General features: G+C 45.0%; 2 protein-coding genes across 2 annotated transcripts in view; both read left to right on the forward strand.

Annotated features, from left to right (window-relative positions):
• The window catches only part of Sap-r (prosaposin), a 207,916-nt gene that overhangs the window by 46,124 nt on the left and 141,234 nt on the right, over nt 1-20,558 (forward strand). Inside the window, exons 19-20 of the mRNA XM_037418579.2 lie at nt 275-381; nt 9,841-10,006. Coding sequence (XP_037274476.1) covers nt 275-381; nt 9,841-10,006 — 273 coding nt within the window. The remainder of the gene's footprint in view (nt 1-274; nt 382-9,840; nt 10,007-20,558) is intronic.
• Nucleotides 12,086-15,847, forward strand: LOC119167141 (uncharacterized). Its single transcript, XM_037418580.2, has 2 exons — nt 12,086-12,216; nt 13,506-15,847. Exons 1-2 carry the CDS (start codon nt 12,207-12,209, stop codon nt 15,791-15,793), a joined length of 2,298 nt encoding a protein of 765 aa, XP_037274477.1. The 5' UTR covers nt 12,086-12,206; the 3' UTR covers nt 15,794-15,847.

The raw sequence follows: 20,558 nt of genomic DNA on the forward strand, positions 1-20,558 counted from the left end.
TGAACCAATGTATATTTTCACGGTCACGTGGATATTGTTCGTTCTAAGCGAAAGTTCATTTTAAGTGGGGCCGTTATATGTGGCCTCGACTGTATATAGATACGTATACAGATATGGTGAGTAATGCAACACCCATGTCGACGCCGGTGGCAAAATCTAGCCGAGAGTGTCCATATAATTGCCATCGCAATAAAAATTATTTTGTTAGTTGTACTTGAAGCTGATATTTAGCTTATTATTTACAAAGCCCTAATGATATTTTCTTTTTTATTAGCACTGCCCCCGAGAAATACTGGTGCTGCTTCGGATTCGCCCGATTGTGACTACTGCAAGCTGACCGTCGAATTCTTCTATGACGAGCTAAAGAAAAAAGAAACTGAGGTTGGTTGGTAATTTATTTTTGATGCTAATGCACAAAAATTTCCTCGCAGAAATGTGAATTTTTTGTCAGAAGCAGGTACTGCAGTACTCCTTGCCTTAAAGGTGTACTGACATGATTTTGAGACATCGCAAAAAAGACATTTCGCTTCCTTGATATGTAGTATTAACGCTCTGCACACATCAGTCAGCCAACACATAAAATATTCTTTGGTTTCAAAGTTTTTGTCGTAAAGCAACAGCAAGTTAGCCAGCGCCATTGCAGTGCACATTATTCCGACATGTTAACATAATTACCCCGAGTTTGCGAACTTTGCATTCTGTATGGAGCCTAAATCACAGAAATCCTTGTCGGGCTCGCTGGAGACAATGCATTCATCGTCGCTCATGTGTACCATGAGCAGATGGCAGATCTGCCACTAGTACGCCGCGAATTGCTGTTTCCCCGTGACGTCACACTGCCATGACACATCATGTAGAAGCCCCTTGCTGAATATCGAAACCTAAAGTGTTTTTCTGAGGTAGTGGTATTAAAAAAGTGTGCAATGCATTCCCAGGCACCGCTGTACTCTTTTGAGGCTCCTCAAAGCCCGTGTTTTTATTTAGAACACCAATTCCAAAATATTAAGAATTTGTGTCGGTACTCTTTTAACATGCTGACAACAGTAGTTAGACTGTGTGGCATTAGCCGCCTATATTAGTCTCCAGTTTAGCCTACACATCACGTTCTCTATTTTCTATGCATTGATGCACAATGGAAAGCTTTTAGGTAATAAAGGGGGTGTCTGTCAATCAGAAAAGCTGGGTTTTGTGAATCTCTGAAAAAGAAGAATGTAAAAACTTTCGCGAAATGTGGGACACTTGTGCTTCTCTCATGGAAAATGAGGCATACTTTCATCAATGTATTGAAACATGCACTTCAGCCGTACAGGAAAAATTAGCATGGTGTGTGTGCCTGAAGATAATGGATGGCTTGTGCATCAAGAGCCTTAGTTACGCTTGATTATGGATAGGCTTTAGTAAGTAAACACACTGATAGCAGGAAGGATTGCTGTGCAGTGAAGCATATTATCTGTGGCCTATATTCATTGTGTAGTTGTATCAAATTACCAAAATAACGAACTACTGTAACTATTTGTGTATAATACAAACCCGAATATAATACGAGGCCAAATTTTAGAGGTGCAAAATGAGAAAAATAAAATTGTACCCGCATATAAAACGATGTAGGAAAGATCATTGAAAACACGTTCATTGATCACACACTCGCCATGTCAATCGCTGTCGTCTTCAACTGCGCTTTCCTCGGACATTTCTTTGTCATACAAATCGTCAAATAGGTGCTCGTCTTCTGTGCCATCGAGGGCATTAGAGATGCCACACTTCTTGAAGGAATGACGCACAAGGTCCTCTGGGATGCTTGCCCAAGCATCCATGATCCATTTGCATAGCGTGGCCGGTGATTCCCGTTTCAGCCGCCCGGTTGGCGTCACTGCAGCCTCACCTGAGTGAGTCAACTCGGCGTAGCAACGCTTAACCGAATCCTTGGAACGGCTTGTAACCGTGCCACACAGGCATAGAAAATGACATTTGGTAGCGGAGGCATTCAGTTCTGGAATGACATTTTTTTCGGCAGTGCTGCTACACGTCCAAAGCGAATGACATTTGACTTGATGATGTCGATCGCAGCACATTCCTCGTGAGCATTGCTAGAGTGCCCAAAGATGCTGCAGTTAAAGAGGAGATGCTACTCTCAAAAGTCGTCGATTGTTTTCTCAGACTTACAATTTTTGTTCTTGCTTGCTTCCACAAGTTTAGTTTCTCTACATTCAAGACAAAAACAATCATGGTTTTATTAAAACTCAAAGTAGGTTAAAATCGCTTTTAAAGAACAAAAGGTGGCTATTAGGAAGAAAAAAAAAAGCACACTTCTTAAAGCCCCCTGGAAATGGCCACCTGGCTGCTTACTGTTACATTTTGCATGAGAAATTTATCAGAGCACTGATGGAAGTGCTGCTAAGAAATTACACTTGAGAGAATGAGAATGGCGAGCTTTTACTGTTTGACCGACTCAAAAGTCCTAGAGAAAGTGAAATGAATCTGCATATTATCATTATAGTGTGCTACTAGTGTTCAGCATTATCCGCTCTGATCTCATTCATGCAACAAGAACTGGCATATTATTTAAACATTTGGACGTTTTTCCTCTCATCTAGACATGTAGGCTGGTGTGGTGGTATGTGAAAATGAGCAGAATTGCTTCTGTCTCATACCCGTTACCTAGCGTATAATGCGGAATATGTATAGGTCGAGGCGGAATATAGGTCGACACCTTTACCATGACCACCTAAAAAAAAAAATGCGGAATTGTTAACCGATTCACTTTATCCAGCCCTCCGAGCTGTCTGAGCTCTCCCCTGAGGATGACTGCTTTACACTAGCCGCCTCCCATAACATGTCGTCCTCGGTGCTGTTGAGAGCGTTGATGATGCAGTACTTCTTAACTGTGTTTGAAGAGAACGTCTGTCACCCTTGTCCAGTGCAGACATGGGTATAGTTGGCACTGTGCATTTGTGTTACTGCTTGTTCTGTCAACTAACCCTTTGTGGTCCAAAGTCTTTACCCACATTCAATTCCTTCCTGTCTAAGTCTAAAGAAATCAAAACTTCGGTAAAAGCAGTTCACTTACCATTTTAAAGACAGCGGATAATGCAACGTGGAAATGCACCCATAAATCAAGTGCTGAAGATTGTCAAGCAAAGCTTGACTACAGACTGCTGCAGCTGTGTTGCATTGTTGGGCGGCGCCTGTTAAGGCTGCAAAAGGCTAAATAATGCAGGATGCACAGAATGAAAATGTCACAATAATTTACACGAATGCAACTTCTATGACTTGCTGGCTTCACTTGCCCTTCGGCTACGTCCGCCTCGGTGGATCAGTGGTTACGGTGCTTGGCTGCTGACCCGATGGCTGTGGGTTTGATCCGGGTCGTGGCTGTCGCATTTTAACGAAGGCGAAATGGTAGAGGCCCATGTACTCTGTGGTGTCGCTGCACATTGAAGAACACTCAATGTGCAGCGTCAACGAACAAAGGCTCTAAAGATAAATCATTCAGTTGTTCTCGTTTGAAGATATTGGCGTCGGGAAACGTGTGAGAGACCGCAGCAAAACAGATATCGAGGGTATCTGCACTGTCCTCCGTCGTGGTCATAGGCAGGCGAGAAAGGCAATCAGCGTCCGAATGACGTCGTCCACTTCTGTACGAAATGCTGAAGTCAAATTCTTAAAGGCGTAAAGCCCATCGAGCAAGGCGGCCAGAAGGGTCTCGGAGAGTAACAAGCCAACATAATGAATGACGGTCTGTCACAATCGTGAATGGATGACAGTAGAGGTAACATCGAAACTTCTGAATGGTGAATACAGCCGCTAAACATTCTTGCTCTGTCACCGTATAATTCATTTCAGCCTTGCTTAGAGATCGACTCGTATAAGCAACAACATGCTCTGCATTATCATGGCGCTGTACAAGCACACCTTCGATGCCAATTCCACTTGCGTCACTGTGCACTTCTGTAGGAGCAGAAGGATCGAAATGACGAAGAATAGGCTCAGATGTCAGTAGAAGTTTCAGTTCAGAAAATGCGGCATCACAATCAGGTGTCCATTTGAATGGGCTGTCTTTTCGCAACAAGCTCGTTAGTGGGTGTACTACGTCCACGAATCGGGGCACAAAGCGGCGAAAGTAGGAACATAGGCCCAAGAAGCTGCGAAGTTCCTTCAGTGTCTGGGGTGGTTTGAATGTGCCGACTGCTTCGATTTTGCGGGGATCCGGCCTGACACCATCTTTGTCAACTAGGTGACCGAGGACTAAAGCTTGTCGTTCACCAAACCGGCACTTCTTAGAGTTCAAAATCAAGCCAGCCTTTCCAACACAGTCTAAAACAAGGCTTAAACGGACGTTGTGCTCTTCAAAGGTACGCCCAAAAATGACGACGTCATCCAGGTAGCATAAGCACACCTCTCATTTAAGACCACGAAGGACAGAGTTCATAAACCTTTCAAAAGTGGCGGGGGCGTTGCAAAGCCCAAACGGCATCACATTGAATTGGTACAGTCCATCAGGCGTCACGAATGCGGTCTTCTCCTTGTCTGAAGGGTGCATAGGTATCTGCCAATATCCTGATTGTAGGTCTATTGAAGAAAAGTATGAAGCCGAGCGTAAGCAGTCAATAACATCGTCAATCCTAGGCAGTGGATATACATCTTTCTTGGTCACAACGTTGAGTCTTCTGTAATCAACGCAGAACCGCCAGGCACCATCCTTCTTCCAAGATGACTGGTGCTGCCCACGGGCTACACGACTCTTCAATGACACCCTTCTTCAGCATTTCCTGAACCTGGTCGGCAATAACTTTTCGTTCTGATGACGACACTCGGTAAGGCTTTTGTAGGATCGGATGGGAAGTGCTGGTGTCAATCCTATGGTGAGCGCGAAAACATGGTAAAGGTAGTGGCTTCTCCTCTTGGCAAAAGTCAAACACAGAAGCATGTCGCCTCAACAGATGGCGTAACGTCTGCTGCTCGTGTGACCGCAAAGTGGCGCTAATCATACCTAGGATCTGCGACTCGTAAGAGCAGCAGTGCTTGCCAGATACTGTACCTTTCTCGCTTCCATCGTTGTTAACGACTGCTACAGAACCTTCAGTGGAATCATCGAAGACGCCAAGCTTCATTCCTCGAGGAAGCACGACCGGCATTGGCGAACAATTCAGTGCCCACAGAAAGGTTGCTCCTTCATCAATAGATACCAAACAACGAGGGACGAGTATGCCTTCCTTAGCACATTGAATGATGGCAGGTTCAACGATGGCGTCAAAAGATGTGGCAGATTCTGGGGCAAACACTGCAACTGACCTCATTGACCATGGCGGCACTGTCAGCTCGTCCGAAACAATCGGAGCATCCTCCGCGGCCTGCGGCGCCTCATCGACGAGGGCAGGAACAATGTCACCGCTGACGGAAAGTTCACCGCTTCCACAATCAACGAAAGCGCCACATCCTTGGAGAAAGTCAAGACCAAGAATCACATCGTGTGTACAACGTTGCAGCACAAGAAACTCTGTTGGGAACACCTTTCCTGTCAATAAGACATTGATGGCACAAACTCCAACAGGATGAAGTACTTCCCCACCAACACCACGAAAACTTGATTCGCCCCAGAAAACATACCGTAATTACTTGAATCTAACGCGCACCTTTTTTCCGGTTAAGAGAGTTCATAAATCGCATGCGCGTTAAAATCGAGCACGAAAAAAAAAAATGAATATGGTCATTCTATTGCCATCGGCACTTCCAAAATGGCCGCCCCCTACGTGCGTCGGCATGGCGCGTCGGCCATTTCTGCCTATGTGTTTCCCATGTGCGGCACTTCGTACGTGTGCTTAGGAGTTCGTCATCTTGTAGTACATTAGCATCGACGGCATGGTAGGGCCGACTCCAAAAACTCGACGAGTGTACCACAATGCTGCTTTTAAAAGAAACGTCATCGCGTGTGCCGAAACGGACAGAAATCGGGCCGCATCGCGGTCGTTCGGAGTTCCCGAAACGTGCGTGCGGGACTGGCGGAAACAAAAGCAGAATATTGTCGACAGCAAAGATTCACACAAAGGCTTCAGTGGACCACAGCAGGGTCGGTTTCCACGAATTGAAGAGCTGCTCGGCGAGTATGTGATTAAGCAGTGAGCGGCACAGCGGCCCGTGACGACAGAACTGCTCCAAGTGCAGGCTATGCAGTTAGCCTTTGAAAAAGGGCTAATGCAGAGCCAGTTTAAAGCGGGCAGGTGCTGGCTAACTAACTTTATGAAGAGGAAAGGCTTTTCCCTCCGAAGGCGAACGGGCATATGCCGGAAGTTGCCGGAGGAGTACGAAGAAAAGCTTCAGAGTCTTCAGAGGTTCCTCCTTAACTTGCGGCACAACAACGGCTACCTGCTTTGGCAAATCGGGAATGCCGATCAGACGCCTCTTTACTTCGACATGCCTGGCACCACATTCGTCGAGAAGAAGGGGGCGAAGCAAGTTCGTGTGCCGACATCGGGCCATGGTAAAACTAGAGTGACAGCAATGCTCCGTTGCACGTCAGGTAGGCACAAGCTTCCCCCGTACCTCATATTTAAACGGAAGACGCTCTCAAAAGGAGTCGTTTTCCCGAGTGGTGTGATCAAGCGGGCCAACGAGAAAAATGGGTGCGCGTTGCAGTCGATGTCTTAGTTTTTTTTTTTTTGTCATGGAAACCGGGCGCGCGTTACAATCGAGGGTGCGGTAGAATCGAGTAAATACGGTAACTTTGCGGCCAATGCGACTTTTGAACGAAAGACTCATAACTGATATCGTAGCACCAGTGTCCACCAAAGCACTTGTACAAAAGCCATCTATTTCCACACGTGTCTTGTTCTTCGACATTATAACTGGTGGAGGCATCTGAGGCAAATTCTGTTGTGCGACTTCACCTTCAACGGTCGCGCTGGCTAGTTTCTCGGCGGCGGCGGCGATGACAGGCGTCATCCCGGCGAAGGTGAACGATGCAGTCGGCCAGATGGAGGCGTCAAACTACGGTCAGAAGCGGGAGAACTTCCACGGTGATTTCCCCGCCATGAGGTACTCCTAGAATAGGCGGGCCAATGACCGTTGTTGTGACCAGTGCCCGCTGGCGGAAACTCTGATGGGGAATTATATCGGGATGTCGGCCCTCTCTGTCGACGACAGAATCGAGCTGTATGCCCGGCAATACCGCAACGGTAGCACACAGGGGCTTGGCGGTATGCATTGTACTCCTGGAAGGCATTGCGCTGACGTGGTGGTGGTACAGGTACATCTTCCTTTGGGTCGTAATAGGTGTTGGCTGGCTGATGGGGGTAACTGAAGCGGTCTTCGTACCTCGGCAGCGGGTAGTTATTGCGCTGTGACCTCGGTGGTGAGGGTGGCCTGTAGTTGCAGTCATCGATGCCTTCTGCCGCAATTGACACGGGAGGGCGAGAGAGGCGGTGCGGGTGTAGCTTCGTATGGCGTCAGGCGAGCGTGTCGAGTGAGCTTTTCTCAAACAATCTGGCGTATTGTCGACGCGAGATCAAGCGGCGTGTATTCGTCAACACTTGCCACGGTGGTTACATTCGGTAGGCGACCGAACTTGGGGGTGATACGTCGCATCTTCAGGGTCTCGAATGTGCGACAGTGGTTTATGACGTCGGTTACCGTAGCAAGGCTGTCTTTGCTGATGAGGAACTGATACACATCCTCGGCAATGCCCTTCAACAGGTGGCCAACTTTTTGTCTTTCTCTGACATAGAAGGGCTGACAATCTTGCAGAGCTTCAAGATTGCCTCTACATAGGTCGTGCACGTCTCTCTTGCGATCCGAGCTCTCTGCAGTAACGTCTGTTCGGCCTACTTTCTCTTAGCTACGGAGTCTCCAAAGCACGCTCTTATTTCGGAAACGAAGCGATCCCATGACGTGAGGGCATCTTCGTGGTTCTCGTACCACACGAGTGCTGTGTCCGTTAAGGAAAATACTACATTGGTCAGCTGGGTCGCCGCGTCCCACTGGTAGTATTTGCTCACCCGTTTGAAGTGTGTGAGCCAGGCGTGCACGTCCTTGCCAGATTTGCCACCGAATGTGCGAGGCACTATCAGATCCTGACGCAACCAGGGACCAGCCGCATGCGAACCTGGCACTAGCGGTGCTGCTGGGACTGGTAGAAGGTCTGCAGCTGTGGGGATCCGGTTTCCTTCTTCGCCGTGAGACATCTCAGCTGCCAGTGGTAACGGGGGAGGTCCAGCAAGGCGGCGGCTTCGTCGTAGATCAGGCGCTTGAAGCGTCGTGTTGCTTGGTTGATTACTCAGCACCTCCACCACAAAACTGTTACGGTTTAATTAAAGGATATGTGGATTTATTTACAGGGTGAGGATGATGTTCGGCAGTCGCCGTGAGGATGATGTTCGGCAGTCGCGAATGGAGTCCTCAGGCCGCGCCAGACAACGTCGTCTTCCTCCTCTACCTACCCGGCACATACTACAGCCCGGCTCATATATACCGTAGCAATAATATTATTAATTATTATTGTTATTGCCCTTATGATTTGGCACAATTGATGGTTATTATGTAGGTCACTGCAGCAGTTAATCTTTTGAAGAGGTGCTGTGAACAAATATTGAAGTACAATAAAACCTCAATAATTCAAACTCTGTTATTTCAAAATCCCACTTAATTCAAAGTATTTCTGCGGTCCCGTGTTTTGCAGTGTATGTTTGAGTGGATAATTTGAAGTGGCAGTCAGCACAAGTCTGGTTAATTAGAAAACTTTGGGTATAGTGTGCCCATTCCATTCCTGATCCCGATTTCGCCTAAAATCCGCGGAAACGACAGACCTTAAGAGTCACTAGGCAATGTACTTTAGCGATACTAATGAGTGGTAGCTGAAGCACGTCTGGCTTACTCATTTTAGCACCAAAAATAAAATTGTATATAAGAAAATAACGATCTCGTGATCAATAAAATATGAGCCTGTGGAAAACAAGACATGCTTCACTGCAATACATCAGTGACGCATCGGCAGCATGTTGCATGCTTTTTCCTATGTCAGCGCATCAGGATTTATCCATGCTTTCTGGGAATTTAAAGAACTTAATAAAGGACAGTCTGGAGAAATCCCTGATGTATGTGAACCGCGGAGTACCGGTTGCTCCAGCAATTCATGCACTTGCACAGCTGGCGAAGTTCTTGCCTGCAACGCCTACTTGGAAAACTCGAGTTGAAAGCTTTAATGGTGATGTTTTCAAGGCAAAACAAATCGCGAATTTTGTCACACTGTCTATTATTAAATTCTTTATTTTAAGAGAAAAAAGGGGCGAATGGTCGCATCATGACGTGCTGACGCAGCGAGGAGCAGGCAACATGCTGCCCGGGTGTCACTACTGTGTTGCAGTGAAGATGTCTTGCTTTTCGCAAGTGCGAATTTCAGTTGGTCATGTTTTTTTGTGTTTTTTTTTGTTGCGGTGACAGCAGTTAGGCCTGAACTTCCCCCTTGTTTGTGGCAAAACTGTGACCAGGTATTGCCGGAAAACATGACAAAGCCACAAACTAGCCAGCACAATAAATGACCTGCCCGAAATAATTTGAATAATTTCAAGTTTCTTGCATTCCACATTTTGTAGGTATGTTGTGTTAATTTTAAAACCCACTGAATTTGAGGATTTCTCACAATCCCAGTGACTTTGAATTAAGGAGGTTTTACTGTAATTTAGTTTTAGCTGAACTTAGGGGCGAAGTCGGCACATAGTTATGAGTGTAGAGTTCGAGTTATCACTCGATGGGCTGCTTCTTACATGAAAGCAAGCTTAACCGGAATTTTGGAATAACAGAGTTCTAATTAATCGGGTTTTCCTGTATGTCTGGTGTGAATCTGTGCAGGAAGAAATCAAGCTGATAGTTGAGAAAGTGTGTCAGCTGTTCCCAAGCAGCAGCAGGGACAAGTGCATCAGCACAATCAACACCTACGTGGACATGGTGATATCCCTCGTCCTTCAAGAGTTCACCCCTGAGCAAATTTGTCAGCAACTTGGCTTTTGTGCCCCAAGTGAGTGGTGTCATTGCACTTATGGTTTTCCATGGGCACCCAAATAATCACAGTTTAATGAAATTTTCATATAAATGAAACACAAATATTTGAGGACAAATGACCCCCCAAATATCGAAAGGTACTCAGAATATTCTCGTATTTAAACAACTTGTAATAGGAAGATGCATGGAGTAAGTCTGGTTAAAGAAAAAAATGTAGGTATATATATGCATTCTCTGATGCATGCATGAATGTAATGTGTGCAACTAGATGTGCAGAAATTCGGAGAGCATGAAAACAACAAATTTTAGTCATCTGTGGCATCATTACACAAGCTGTAATGAAATGAGGAAACAGCATGTCACCAGATGAAGTGCTATTGTGTTTTTCAAAAAAAAGACGTGTGTACTTGAGTATTGCTAACACAAAGCAAATGTTGTTAGAGATGTTAACAAAGGGAACTTAGTGGTGCCATGCAGAAATCTGTGCTTTTTATTCGACATTTCTCTGTAGAAAAGCAGTTGCCTCTGCCAATGCTCCTAATACAGTGGCTGGCTGCTGTGCATAGTGGCAGGATGCTGTGCACGTTTAACTTGCAGATGTGTGTTGGGCAGATGCAGAGATAAGGCACATTTATACTTGAGACAGGCTGTGCAAACTGTAGTAATGATTATGTGGAGTAGGGATTCTGGTGCTACCGCACTGCATATTGTTTTATAGGGACGTGAATGTGACATAAAATCTGAACAGGGCCATTTCACGTAAGATCGAACAATGCATGGCTGGTCGACCTTTTAAGGTTATTTTAAAATTTTAGATATTGTTGCCTGACAAGTGCATAGAAGAGATCCGCAATTGGTTTTGCTGCAAAACATTTTTTTTGAGCCACTGAAAATCGATGAAGAGGTGGAGTGCCACGCTTACTTGCTGTGCTATTTTTATTTGGCGATGAGTTACACGAAATATATTAAAGCTATGTTTCTCAAATTTGTTTAGTCAAATACATGCATGCTCGTGCTTATGTTCAGTTATTTTTGGTTTCTATATGTATAAAAAATCTCAAAATCGACTCGGGAAAAGTCTTTTGCCTACTTTGCAGGTCTTTATTTAAAATGGCGTATGACAGAGCGATGAAAATTCCGCATTGCGTTCTCAGCATGCTTGTTTATCAAACTGTCAAAGATTATTTTATAACTTTTCGATAAAGAGATACAATTGGGCTTACTTCAAGAAAGCAACATACAATGGAAAATTCTGGCTATGAATAAAAAAGAACTATTTTTGATATTTCGTAAACTTTCTTCACTTATTCTTTTGCACATAAGCTTTTCCAATCAATAAAAACATTAGAGCATCACTAAACACTATTTTATCGGCCCTTTGCTGGCCTTGCAGCCACACATTATTAACACGGCGGATATAGAAGTGCAGACGTAGCAGACATTGTTCGCGCGATTTGTGTGTTCAAAGAAAATGCAAATGAGAGCATGTCTGATATATGAACTTTTATATTTACTTTTATATTTACTTTTATATTTAAACAAAAGCATTCCAAGGTGACTGATCTAATTTTGGGCTTGAAGGTTGGGATTAAAACGCACTTGCTTGGTGTGTAAACAGAGGTGATTGCACAAGCTATCGGAATCGATGGCTGTGGGTCGAGTTCCCCAGCGACGTTTAGCGCCCGCACAGGAAACGCTTCCTGGTGTCAACGTGGAAGTCGAAATTTGACTGCATTTTCTTGTTGGTGCTGCTGTGGAAGCACCATAGTAACTCTGTCGGGAAGCTGTGAGCGCTTGCTTCAAGCATGCGGATGGCAGTTACTTGCGCCAGAGAAACAGCACTGGACCCATCGATCTCGGTGAAAAGCATAAACGAGGCGCAGTAGTGATCCAGCTGCGCCATTTGCGCCAATTTGCTACAATTATACCTTCCTGCGCCTTACTGCGCAAGTGTTGTTTTGTTTGCGCCAAATGCGCCAAATTGCACGAAAGAACCCGACTTTAGCGGATGTTCATTTTTCAGTTGGCAACAAGTGAATTCTTTTCTAGGTTGGCAATTGTTTACCATGTGCTTTGCAGCTTAGGTATTCGTCGGTGTCGTTCGGGTGTTTTCTGTAGGTTTTCGCGCTCATGCACAGCACGTCGTGTCGTTGCATGTGCGCCATGTGCTTGTGAACAAACAGTCAGCGAATGTTTGTCATCCCCCCGCTGTTGAAATGGACAAAAGTAAGTCGCTTTCTTTTTAAATTTTGTGGCATTTCTTAATAGCGCCCGTGAAATACTTTAGTGAATGCTTAGGCGATCGCGTAGCGCTGCTGGCATTTATTACCGGCCGCACTTTGCTATTGAATCAGTACAGAAGTTGCAACTTGCCTATAGTTCTTGCGATTTCTCGCTACTGATTGTTTTTGTGTTCGGAGTGTCTGAGCGCTGTACGTAGGCTTAGGAAGGTGCGCCGTGCCTTGTTTCGTGGTGCGGAATATCCGCATTTGAAACGCGCAATCGCTCGTACGGCATGCAGCAGTTACACCTCCTACATGCTACCGTTCGGAACATATAATAGTGCGAAACGAACGAGCGAGTGACGCGGAATACACTACGAATTTCTGCAGGCGGGTCGCTTTTGTTGACGTTAGCAGATCGCTAGATGGGCCGTATGTGCTGCCGGCGCGTCACGAATCGGGCGCCCCACCGTGCGAGCTGCTTGTAGAATAGTCGGAAAAGAGTGATTGAGCGTCGACCATGTCAACACAAGCAAGTCAATAAGCACCGTAATGTTACCGCATTAGCGGCAGCCGATCGTTGGGAATCCGCTATTCGTGACGTGCCGTTCCCAATCAGCTTTTTTAAATATTTAATTTAAGGAAAACATTGCTGTCGATTTCTGCTCTGGTCATCGCGCGCCGCGCCGGAAGGAAGCAAACCTCCAACATACATTAGCGCCTTATGCCGCCTTGCCAGCTGGGGCAATGCGTTTGTCTGCGGCCGTCAGACCCACGCGTCATCCGCATGGCAACTTCCTGTAAGTTGGTCGCGAGTTTTAGGTGTGAATGGTCGACAGACAAACTGGCATCCCGATTCGCGCCATTTGTCGAGGCTGTACCCAAAATGCTTGCGCAAATATTTGGTGTTGGCGCCTTAGAGTTGGTATTTAGATCTTCCAATGAAGTAAGGTTGGCAGTATGTTACGGGCTACCCTAAAAATAAATCTAGTAGTTACGTGCTCTTTTTACTAGCGTGCCTTTGTCGTGGGAAAATTTACAAGAGTGGAACCTTGGGCTAGTTGGTGCGTAGTCACATTTGCAAGATTTTTATACTGACGCATTGACTAGGCTTGTATTTTGTCATGTTTTTAATCATCCTTTTTTGGGCATATATATTCTTGCCACTCTGTGATATAAAGTTAGAAGTCAGTGCTCTTTCTGTCTACCCTGTTGCTTTTACCAATATTCACGCTCTGAAAAAAAACTTGGGAAAGTTTACTGTCATAAAGTTCGTTTCGCTCATGTTTTCAGATCGCAACACCAAGTTCAACGCCTCTGTACTCAACGAGGTGGACTCCAATAATGATCCGATCAGTCGGTGGTGCAAGAGTGGAACCCGAAATACAGATGCATTTTGTATTCTTTGCAACTGCACCATTTCTTGCGCACAGCATGGAGCGGCAGCAGTGAAGCGTCATGCTGGGATGAAGAAACATATTGATGCAGCTGCTAGACACAGAGACAAGGACGGGAATCTTCTTCCACCCAAATTGGTGCAAGGCACACTGGACTTCTCCAACGTGTCTGCTAATACATCACTTGAGCACCAAGTCAGCAAGGCAGAAACTACTTTTGCTTTGTCTGTTGTGGCCAAGGGAATTCCTTTTTCATGGGGAGACACGGCAACTTCGATTTATCACTGCATGTTCCCCGACAGTGACATTGCCAAAAAGTTTAGTTGTGGCAGAATAAAGTTGGCCCGCATTGTATCAGATGGACTGGGTCCCTACTTTAAAGGACAAGTGGTGACTGAGCTGTGCCAGCCAAATGTCTATTTTTCCATTATGATTGATGAGACGCCAAAGCCAGAGCTAAGGGTGCAGCAACTAGATGTGCTGGTACGCTATTTTTCCAGCAGCCAACAGGAAGTTGTTGTTGAACATGTCCAGTCATTTGATCTTGGGCGTGCAACCGCTGAAATAATTGTTGGCTGCATAGAAGAAGCAATAGCAGATCTTCCAAAGCAAGGACTTGTTTGCTTTTTCAGTGATGGCCCTAATGTTATGAAGAGCGTAAGAAACAAGCTTCAGAAGCATGTGGCACCAAGTTTGATTGATATTGGCAACTGCAATCTTCATAAAGTTCATAATGCATTTGGCAGAGGCCTGGATGCATTTGGCTTAGATGTAGAAGAAGTAGTGAGAAATATTTACTACTACTTCAAAGGTGCTGTCCGCGCTGAAGCACTCAGAGAATGCCAGGATACTTTGGGAATCTCTTGTCATGTATTTCTGCGCCACGTTTCTAATCGCTGGCTGACGCTACAAGACTCACTTTGCCGAGTTGAGGAACAGTTTGAAGCGCTTCGCACCTATTTTTTTAAGGGCAATTCATCTCGTCAACGACCTGACACCCAAAGCCTACACAACAAGCTTGTGTCGGCATTTTCTGAGAAACAACTTTTGGCCAAAGTGTTGTTCCTTAAGAACTGTGCGCAGCTTTTCAGTGGATTTCAGCTGCTCTTCCAAAAGCAAGAGCCGCTCTTGCACATACTTCACGTTGAACTTATTGTTCTAGTCCAACGAGTCCTCAGTCGGTTTCTTCGTCATGAAGCCTTTGCAGACAAGAGCGCTGAACAACTGAAAAGGCTAGATGTGATGGATGCATCCCTTTGGAAATCGAGGCCAGAAGTTGGTACAGATACTGAAAAATCAATGCTTGAGTGGGACTCTAGTGAGAAGAAGCGGTTTTATCTTGGAGCACGTGCTTTTTACTTGGCCTGTGCCAAGGATCTTCTTCAGAAGCTTCCACTCGATAATAGAGTTCTTCAATCTGCTAGCCTCCTCAATTGGCAGTCAACAAATGTTGAATCGGAAGTGCGAGCACTGAAGTACCTTGTGTCTCAGCTTCCACAGGTAATCAAACATGAAGAAGTTTCCTCAGCCATCGATGAGTGGCATATGTTAAAGTGTGACTCCAACAGTGACCTCCTGGCACTTGGAGGTGAAAGAATTGATGTTCGTTGGGGCAAAATATTTGAACTGAAGTCTCCTGGAGGTCAACCAAAGTATCCATTATTGTCGAGGCTTGTCAAGTGTCTGCTGTGCCTGCCACATGGCAACGCAGACTGCGAACGAGGATTTAGCGAAAATAAGCGCTTTTATGAGAACCGCTACTCATTATGCATTGCAAGCATTAACGGGTTGCGCCAGACAAAGACATATCTCCGCAGGTATGATGGAGATGCCACTAAAGTTCCCTTGTCTACAGAGCTTCTGCAAAGTGTAAGGAGATCTAGAGCCCGATACACAGAGAGAACTGCAAGTGCACAGCAGTCAGAAAGCAGGAAAAGGCTTGGAGACCAAGACACTGGTGCTGATGTCGACGAAAAGCGACTTCGTAAGAACTTGGAAGAAAAGGTCACCTCAAGTAGGGCATTGCTGAAACGAGCAGAAGACATAATTTCTTCTGGTCTGCGTTCTAAGAGCCTGGAACAAGTTGAAGCTGGGCAAACTTTATTAGCTGAAGGCAACTCCGCTTTGAGCCAAACCCTCTCACAGCTGGAAGAACTAAGCAAGAAGGTGAGCAAGAGGACGTAAATGCTGCAACATGCACATCTTTCTTCTGTAAATAAATGAAAGTTCAAAACTCTCCTTACAGTTCGGTTTCTGGGAATTTTTGTCGTAGCTTTTAGTGCACTTTAATCAACTAATGCTACACCTGCACTACCTTCATTTTCAGTAGTGCATTAAATCTGATGGACTGGTCCATTTCTTGGTGGCTTTTAAAATCGGCATGCACGTGACACTCTAATTAATAATTGAGAATTGAGACAAATACGGTTTTATAGAACTGTGGTTGCTATCACAGCTTTAGTTTCAGCAATAATGAGAGATGTATTTTTGTAAAATAAGTTGCTGCTACAATTGCTGCTCCAAAATCGAGTGCCGATACAAAGCTGCTCCAAAAGAGCATTTTCTCTGCTCCAAAAATTGCTCCAAAAGTTAAAGTGGCTGGATCACCACTGGAGGCGCTTGATCGATCCAATCAGAAAGGAACAAACGCAAAACTATAGATGACCAGCTGTGTCTGCCTATCTCGGATGATGACAGCAGACTGCGTGTACTGGCCGTCCACACGGTTCGCTGCTCACACTTCATTCAACTTTGATAGTGCTTGCGCTTCGTTCTGCTCCTGTGTGTCTCATAGCGGCAAAGTATAGCTTTGAGCCATACTTGGTTTCAGATGTTCCCTTCAGCCCTGTGGAGCCTACAGGGTCCCTCAGCTAATAAGAAAGACTATTAGCCCTTCTACATGCATTCATCCGCGCCATGTCGTCTGCGCAATGTCTTCACGGTGTCTGCTCTCCAAATTATTTATACACACTCATTGCAGATAAGGCTGGTTTATAAATTTGATACAGTAAAACTGCAAAACAAGCAGTCACACCAGGAACTTGAAGCGTAGATTTGTTGCTCTGCTGAAAATTGGTAGACGCTCATGCCGATGGATAACTTAACTTTGTGCCTCTTTCTCTCCGATGCTTTTTCTGGCTCTCGTATAACTGCTTCTCTATGGATGCGTTCGTTCGTGTTCCTCGCTGCAATGCTTCTTTTCTCTCTTTTTTGTTTTCGTTGAAGGCGGATCCGACACGCACGAAAGGTTGTGCCATGTTGCATGTCTGTTCGAGATGCAGCGGTCTTGGTCTGGCAAAGCAGCGTCAGCACTGCCTTGGCATGCTAGTCTTAGCAGGGGTGCCTAAGCAAGCAGCATATCTTGCTAATAATGACAAAATGTACCTGATGTTTTATCCTTGCAGTAAGATGAAACAAATCGGTGGCTGATTTCACTATTCATTTGTTGCTGTCAGCGCAGTGGGCGTGTAGCAAGAGTAAGTTCGGATCGAAGGGGGCAGTCCCTTTTGCATGGGTGCTGCCATGTTGATTTGTAAACATAGTTACCGGTGGTAAGTGACAAAAATAGTTTAATATGTACAAACTAAATGCCAAGAATAAACGTATCGCATATCGATGTGGCGTAGCGCACACACCAAACAAATGCCCATTTTGGTAAACCTTGTCAATTTTAAAGCACATTATATCTGGGACTATGTTGTGATGCGCAAATGTGTGGCTTTTTTACACCCCATAGCTTTGGTAGTGCTGAACCAAAGTGGTGAAACAGAGTATAGAGTATTGTGCACACTACTTTTTAAAGCACAAGAAGCATATTGCACAGAAATAAAATTTTTGCAGAGTTATCGGCTTGTATGTCACGCCTTGATGCTGCAGTGCATCAAGGAACCACGCGTGTACAACACTGCATTTTAATCATTCACCACAGTGTCTTTCATACCTAATTTGCAGCGTTCAGACATAATTACCTAGTACAATATCATGCTAATTTAGAAGCTGCACATGATCACAAATGTCATACAATCTTCAGACCTACACCGTGCACTCAGCCATGCACAAGGGCTTTCATTCACGCACTGTAACTACAAGAGAAACAAAATTATGCAATATGTTTTTGTGCATTTTGAAAGCTTATGTTCAAGAGAATTAATTGGGAAAGTTTAAGAAATATTATTTTTTTTTAATCATTGCCACAATTTTTATTGTATGTTGTTTTCTTGAGGTTTACCTGTTTGTATATATTTATTGAAAAGTGATAATAATGCAAGCTTTAACTGTTTGATATATAAGCATGCCAAGAACATAATGTTGAATTTTCATCACTCTCTCGTACGCTTTTTTACAGCGAAAGTTGTTATGAGTTCACAGCTTGGGTCTTCCACAGCGCCATAGTTGTTTGCTGCCGCCGCCAGTGTCTGTAACCACATCGCGCGAAAGTAACAAAAAAACATAGTACCAATGACACGGTGGAGCTCAAATGCGGGTACACTGGGTGCTAGCCCAGTATTCTACCACTGAGCTAAGCCAGTGCTTGGGACTTGTTGGCAAACTTGCCTTAGGCAGGCTTGATGTCGGGAAAGGAATTGCATTAATAAGACTTGTAAAGCGTTTCAAAACAGCGAAAAAACAAGAAGTCGTCACCCAATGCGAATAGCGTAATGAGTGGGTGTGTTCAATGCTCCAATCCATTAGAAAAACTTGTTTTTGTTTAGGTATTAACTGTGGCGCATACCCACTTCAGGCATAATTCCTCGTCCTCAGCCACTGCATGAACAATTGGCACAAAATTCCAAGCAATACTTTAGTGGATACCACGCTTCTCAAAAGAATGATGAAAAATAGCATAGCGAATGGTGCCCTACTACCATAAGAGTTTTATTATTAATGCCATAGTGGGCATCAAGCAAGTGTGCTTGCAGTAGATACCCAATGAATGTTTATAAAAGGCTCTGAAAGGCTGCTCTTCTAGCTTCTGCTGTGACTGTGCTGCGCCTTCCATGCAGGCCTGGCGTTTTCTTTGAAATAAAGACCTGCAAAGTTGGCAAAAAAAAAGTTTGGGTCGATTTTGAGATTTTGGATAAAAGTATATACACTACCCAGAGAGGCCAAATATAACTGAACGCAAGCAAAAGCATGGATAGTTTGATACACATGTTTAGCTAAACAAACTTGAGGAACATAGCGTTCAATATATTTCATGCATAAGTCATCACGAATGTCGGAAAAAACAGCAGAGCAGGTAAGTGTGGCACTCCACATCTTCGTCATTAATTTCTAATGCTTCCTGAAAATTTTTTCCAGCAAAATCAATTGGGATCTCTTCTTTCTACTCATCTGCCAACAATATATAAAATTTTAAATCTATTTTTAAGAAGTCGATCGGCCATTCTTTGTTTGATCATACGTGCAATCACCCAACTAGAGCTGTGTGAATAGCAAAGTTTTGGTTAATAAGGTAGTTTAAATATTTCTTGTATATTTAGTTAAGCATGAATAGGTGTATGGATGTTTACATAGCAGCTAGTTGATAAAAAGCAAACAAGAAATGTCCTGTGTATACAGTAATCCCTCTTTAACTCGAAGCCGCCAACTCCGGGGAAAATTTCGAGTTGAGCTATATTTCCAGTTGAGCAAAACGCCGCAAATGTTTGTCCAGGTCGCTAAAAAAGAAAAAAAAGCCAGTGTTCTCTGGAAAGGCCCCACTGCATGAGAGAGCTACTGTAGTAAAGGCACAAGAATTCACAGGGAGAAAGAATTTGTTACCGAGGACCAAAAAACTGTGTGATGCTCACCTGTTTCGCGTTCCGGTTTGGTTCGAGAAAGGTGTTTTCCAGTTGCTCACACCGCTGCATTTGACCTTGTTGCAGAGCAAGCCCAGCATGTTACGCGTTTCTGTTGTCGTAAGCACTTCTCTGGGCTCTTCCTCTTTTGCGTGGTCATCTGCGTTGTTCACGGCCATCTCAAGGATATCCGCGTCCTACTGCATACCGGTAACAAGGATGTCCGCCTCGTAGGGGACGTACTCCTCAAATGTAACCTCGCCGTCTTCAGTATCGCTCACGCAACCGGTTGCCTTGCACACTTCACTGCACAGCTCATCACAGCCGCTGAATTCCGCGCTCTATCAATGCCGGGGCGCGAGAAAACCCTGCATGAGCGAAGCAGTTGGCAATCACCAGCGGGTGTAGTTGGCGCCAGGCTTCGGCCATCAGATTGACTGCACTCAGCAGATCGATCTCATATCATACTTCTTCCAATTGTTGTATGACAGTAGAATATGGTGTAGCAGGCTTTACCTATAATATTTTTGGGACATCTCAATGACTCCCTGATCTATAGACTGGAGAACGGACGTCATATTTTGTGACAGGAACTCCGGCGTAGCAGCTGCCAAGTTGTTGATTTTTCCGTGACCAGGGCAGTTATTCACAACAAACAACACTTCCGACCGTCTTTAGCCATCTTTCGGTCAAGCGCACGGACATGCTCTTCGAAAAGTGCTGCCGTGATCCAGGCCGTTTTACTTGTGTGGTAGGTCACATCCCTCAAGAGCTGTGCATTTAGAGAACGCCTGGGGTTCAGTGACTTGCCAATGATGAGGAGAGGCAGCTTTTCATCGCCGGTAGCGTTGGCACCAAAAAAAAAGGTAACCCTGTCTTTGCATTGCTTGGCGTCCTAGCACGCTTTGCCTTTTGGTGTATTAGTGTGGTTAGGCAACGTCTTATAAAAGAGGGCGGCTTTCTCGAGATTAAAAATATCCTTGTCCGCACACTCATTTCGCAGCACGGCGAGGCGTAGATTGCGCCATGTCTGCAGCCTGTTCGTCGACGACCTCTTGAACCAGCCATTGCTGCAGGTGAAGTCTGCATGACCCATCTGCAGTGGCCACAAAGCATCTGCTTTTTCCATCATCACTTGGGTTGTCACTGAAAGATTGGTTGCTCGAACG

Source organism: Rhipicephalus microplus, chromosome X, assembly GCF_043290135.1.
Source record: "Rhipicephalus microplus isolate Deutch F79 chromosome X, USDA_Rmic, whole genome shotgun sequence".
Taxonomy (NCBI): domain Eukaryota; kingdom Metazoa; phylum Arthropoda; class Arachnida; order Ixodida; family Ixodidae; genus Rhipicephalus; species Rhipicephalus microplus.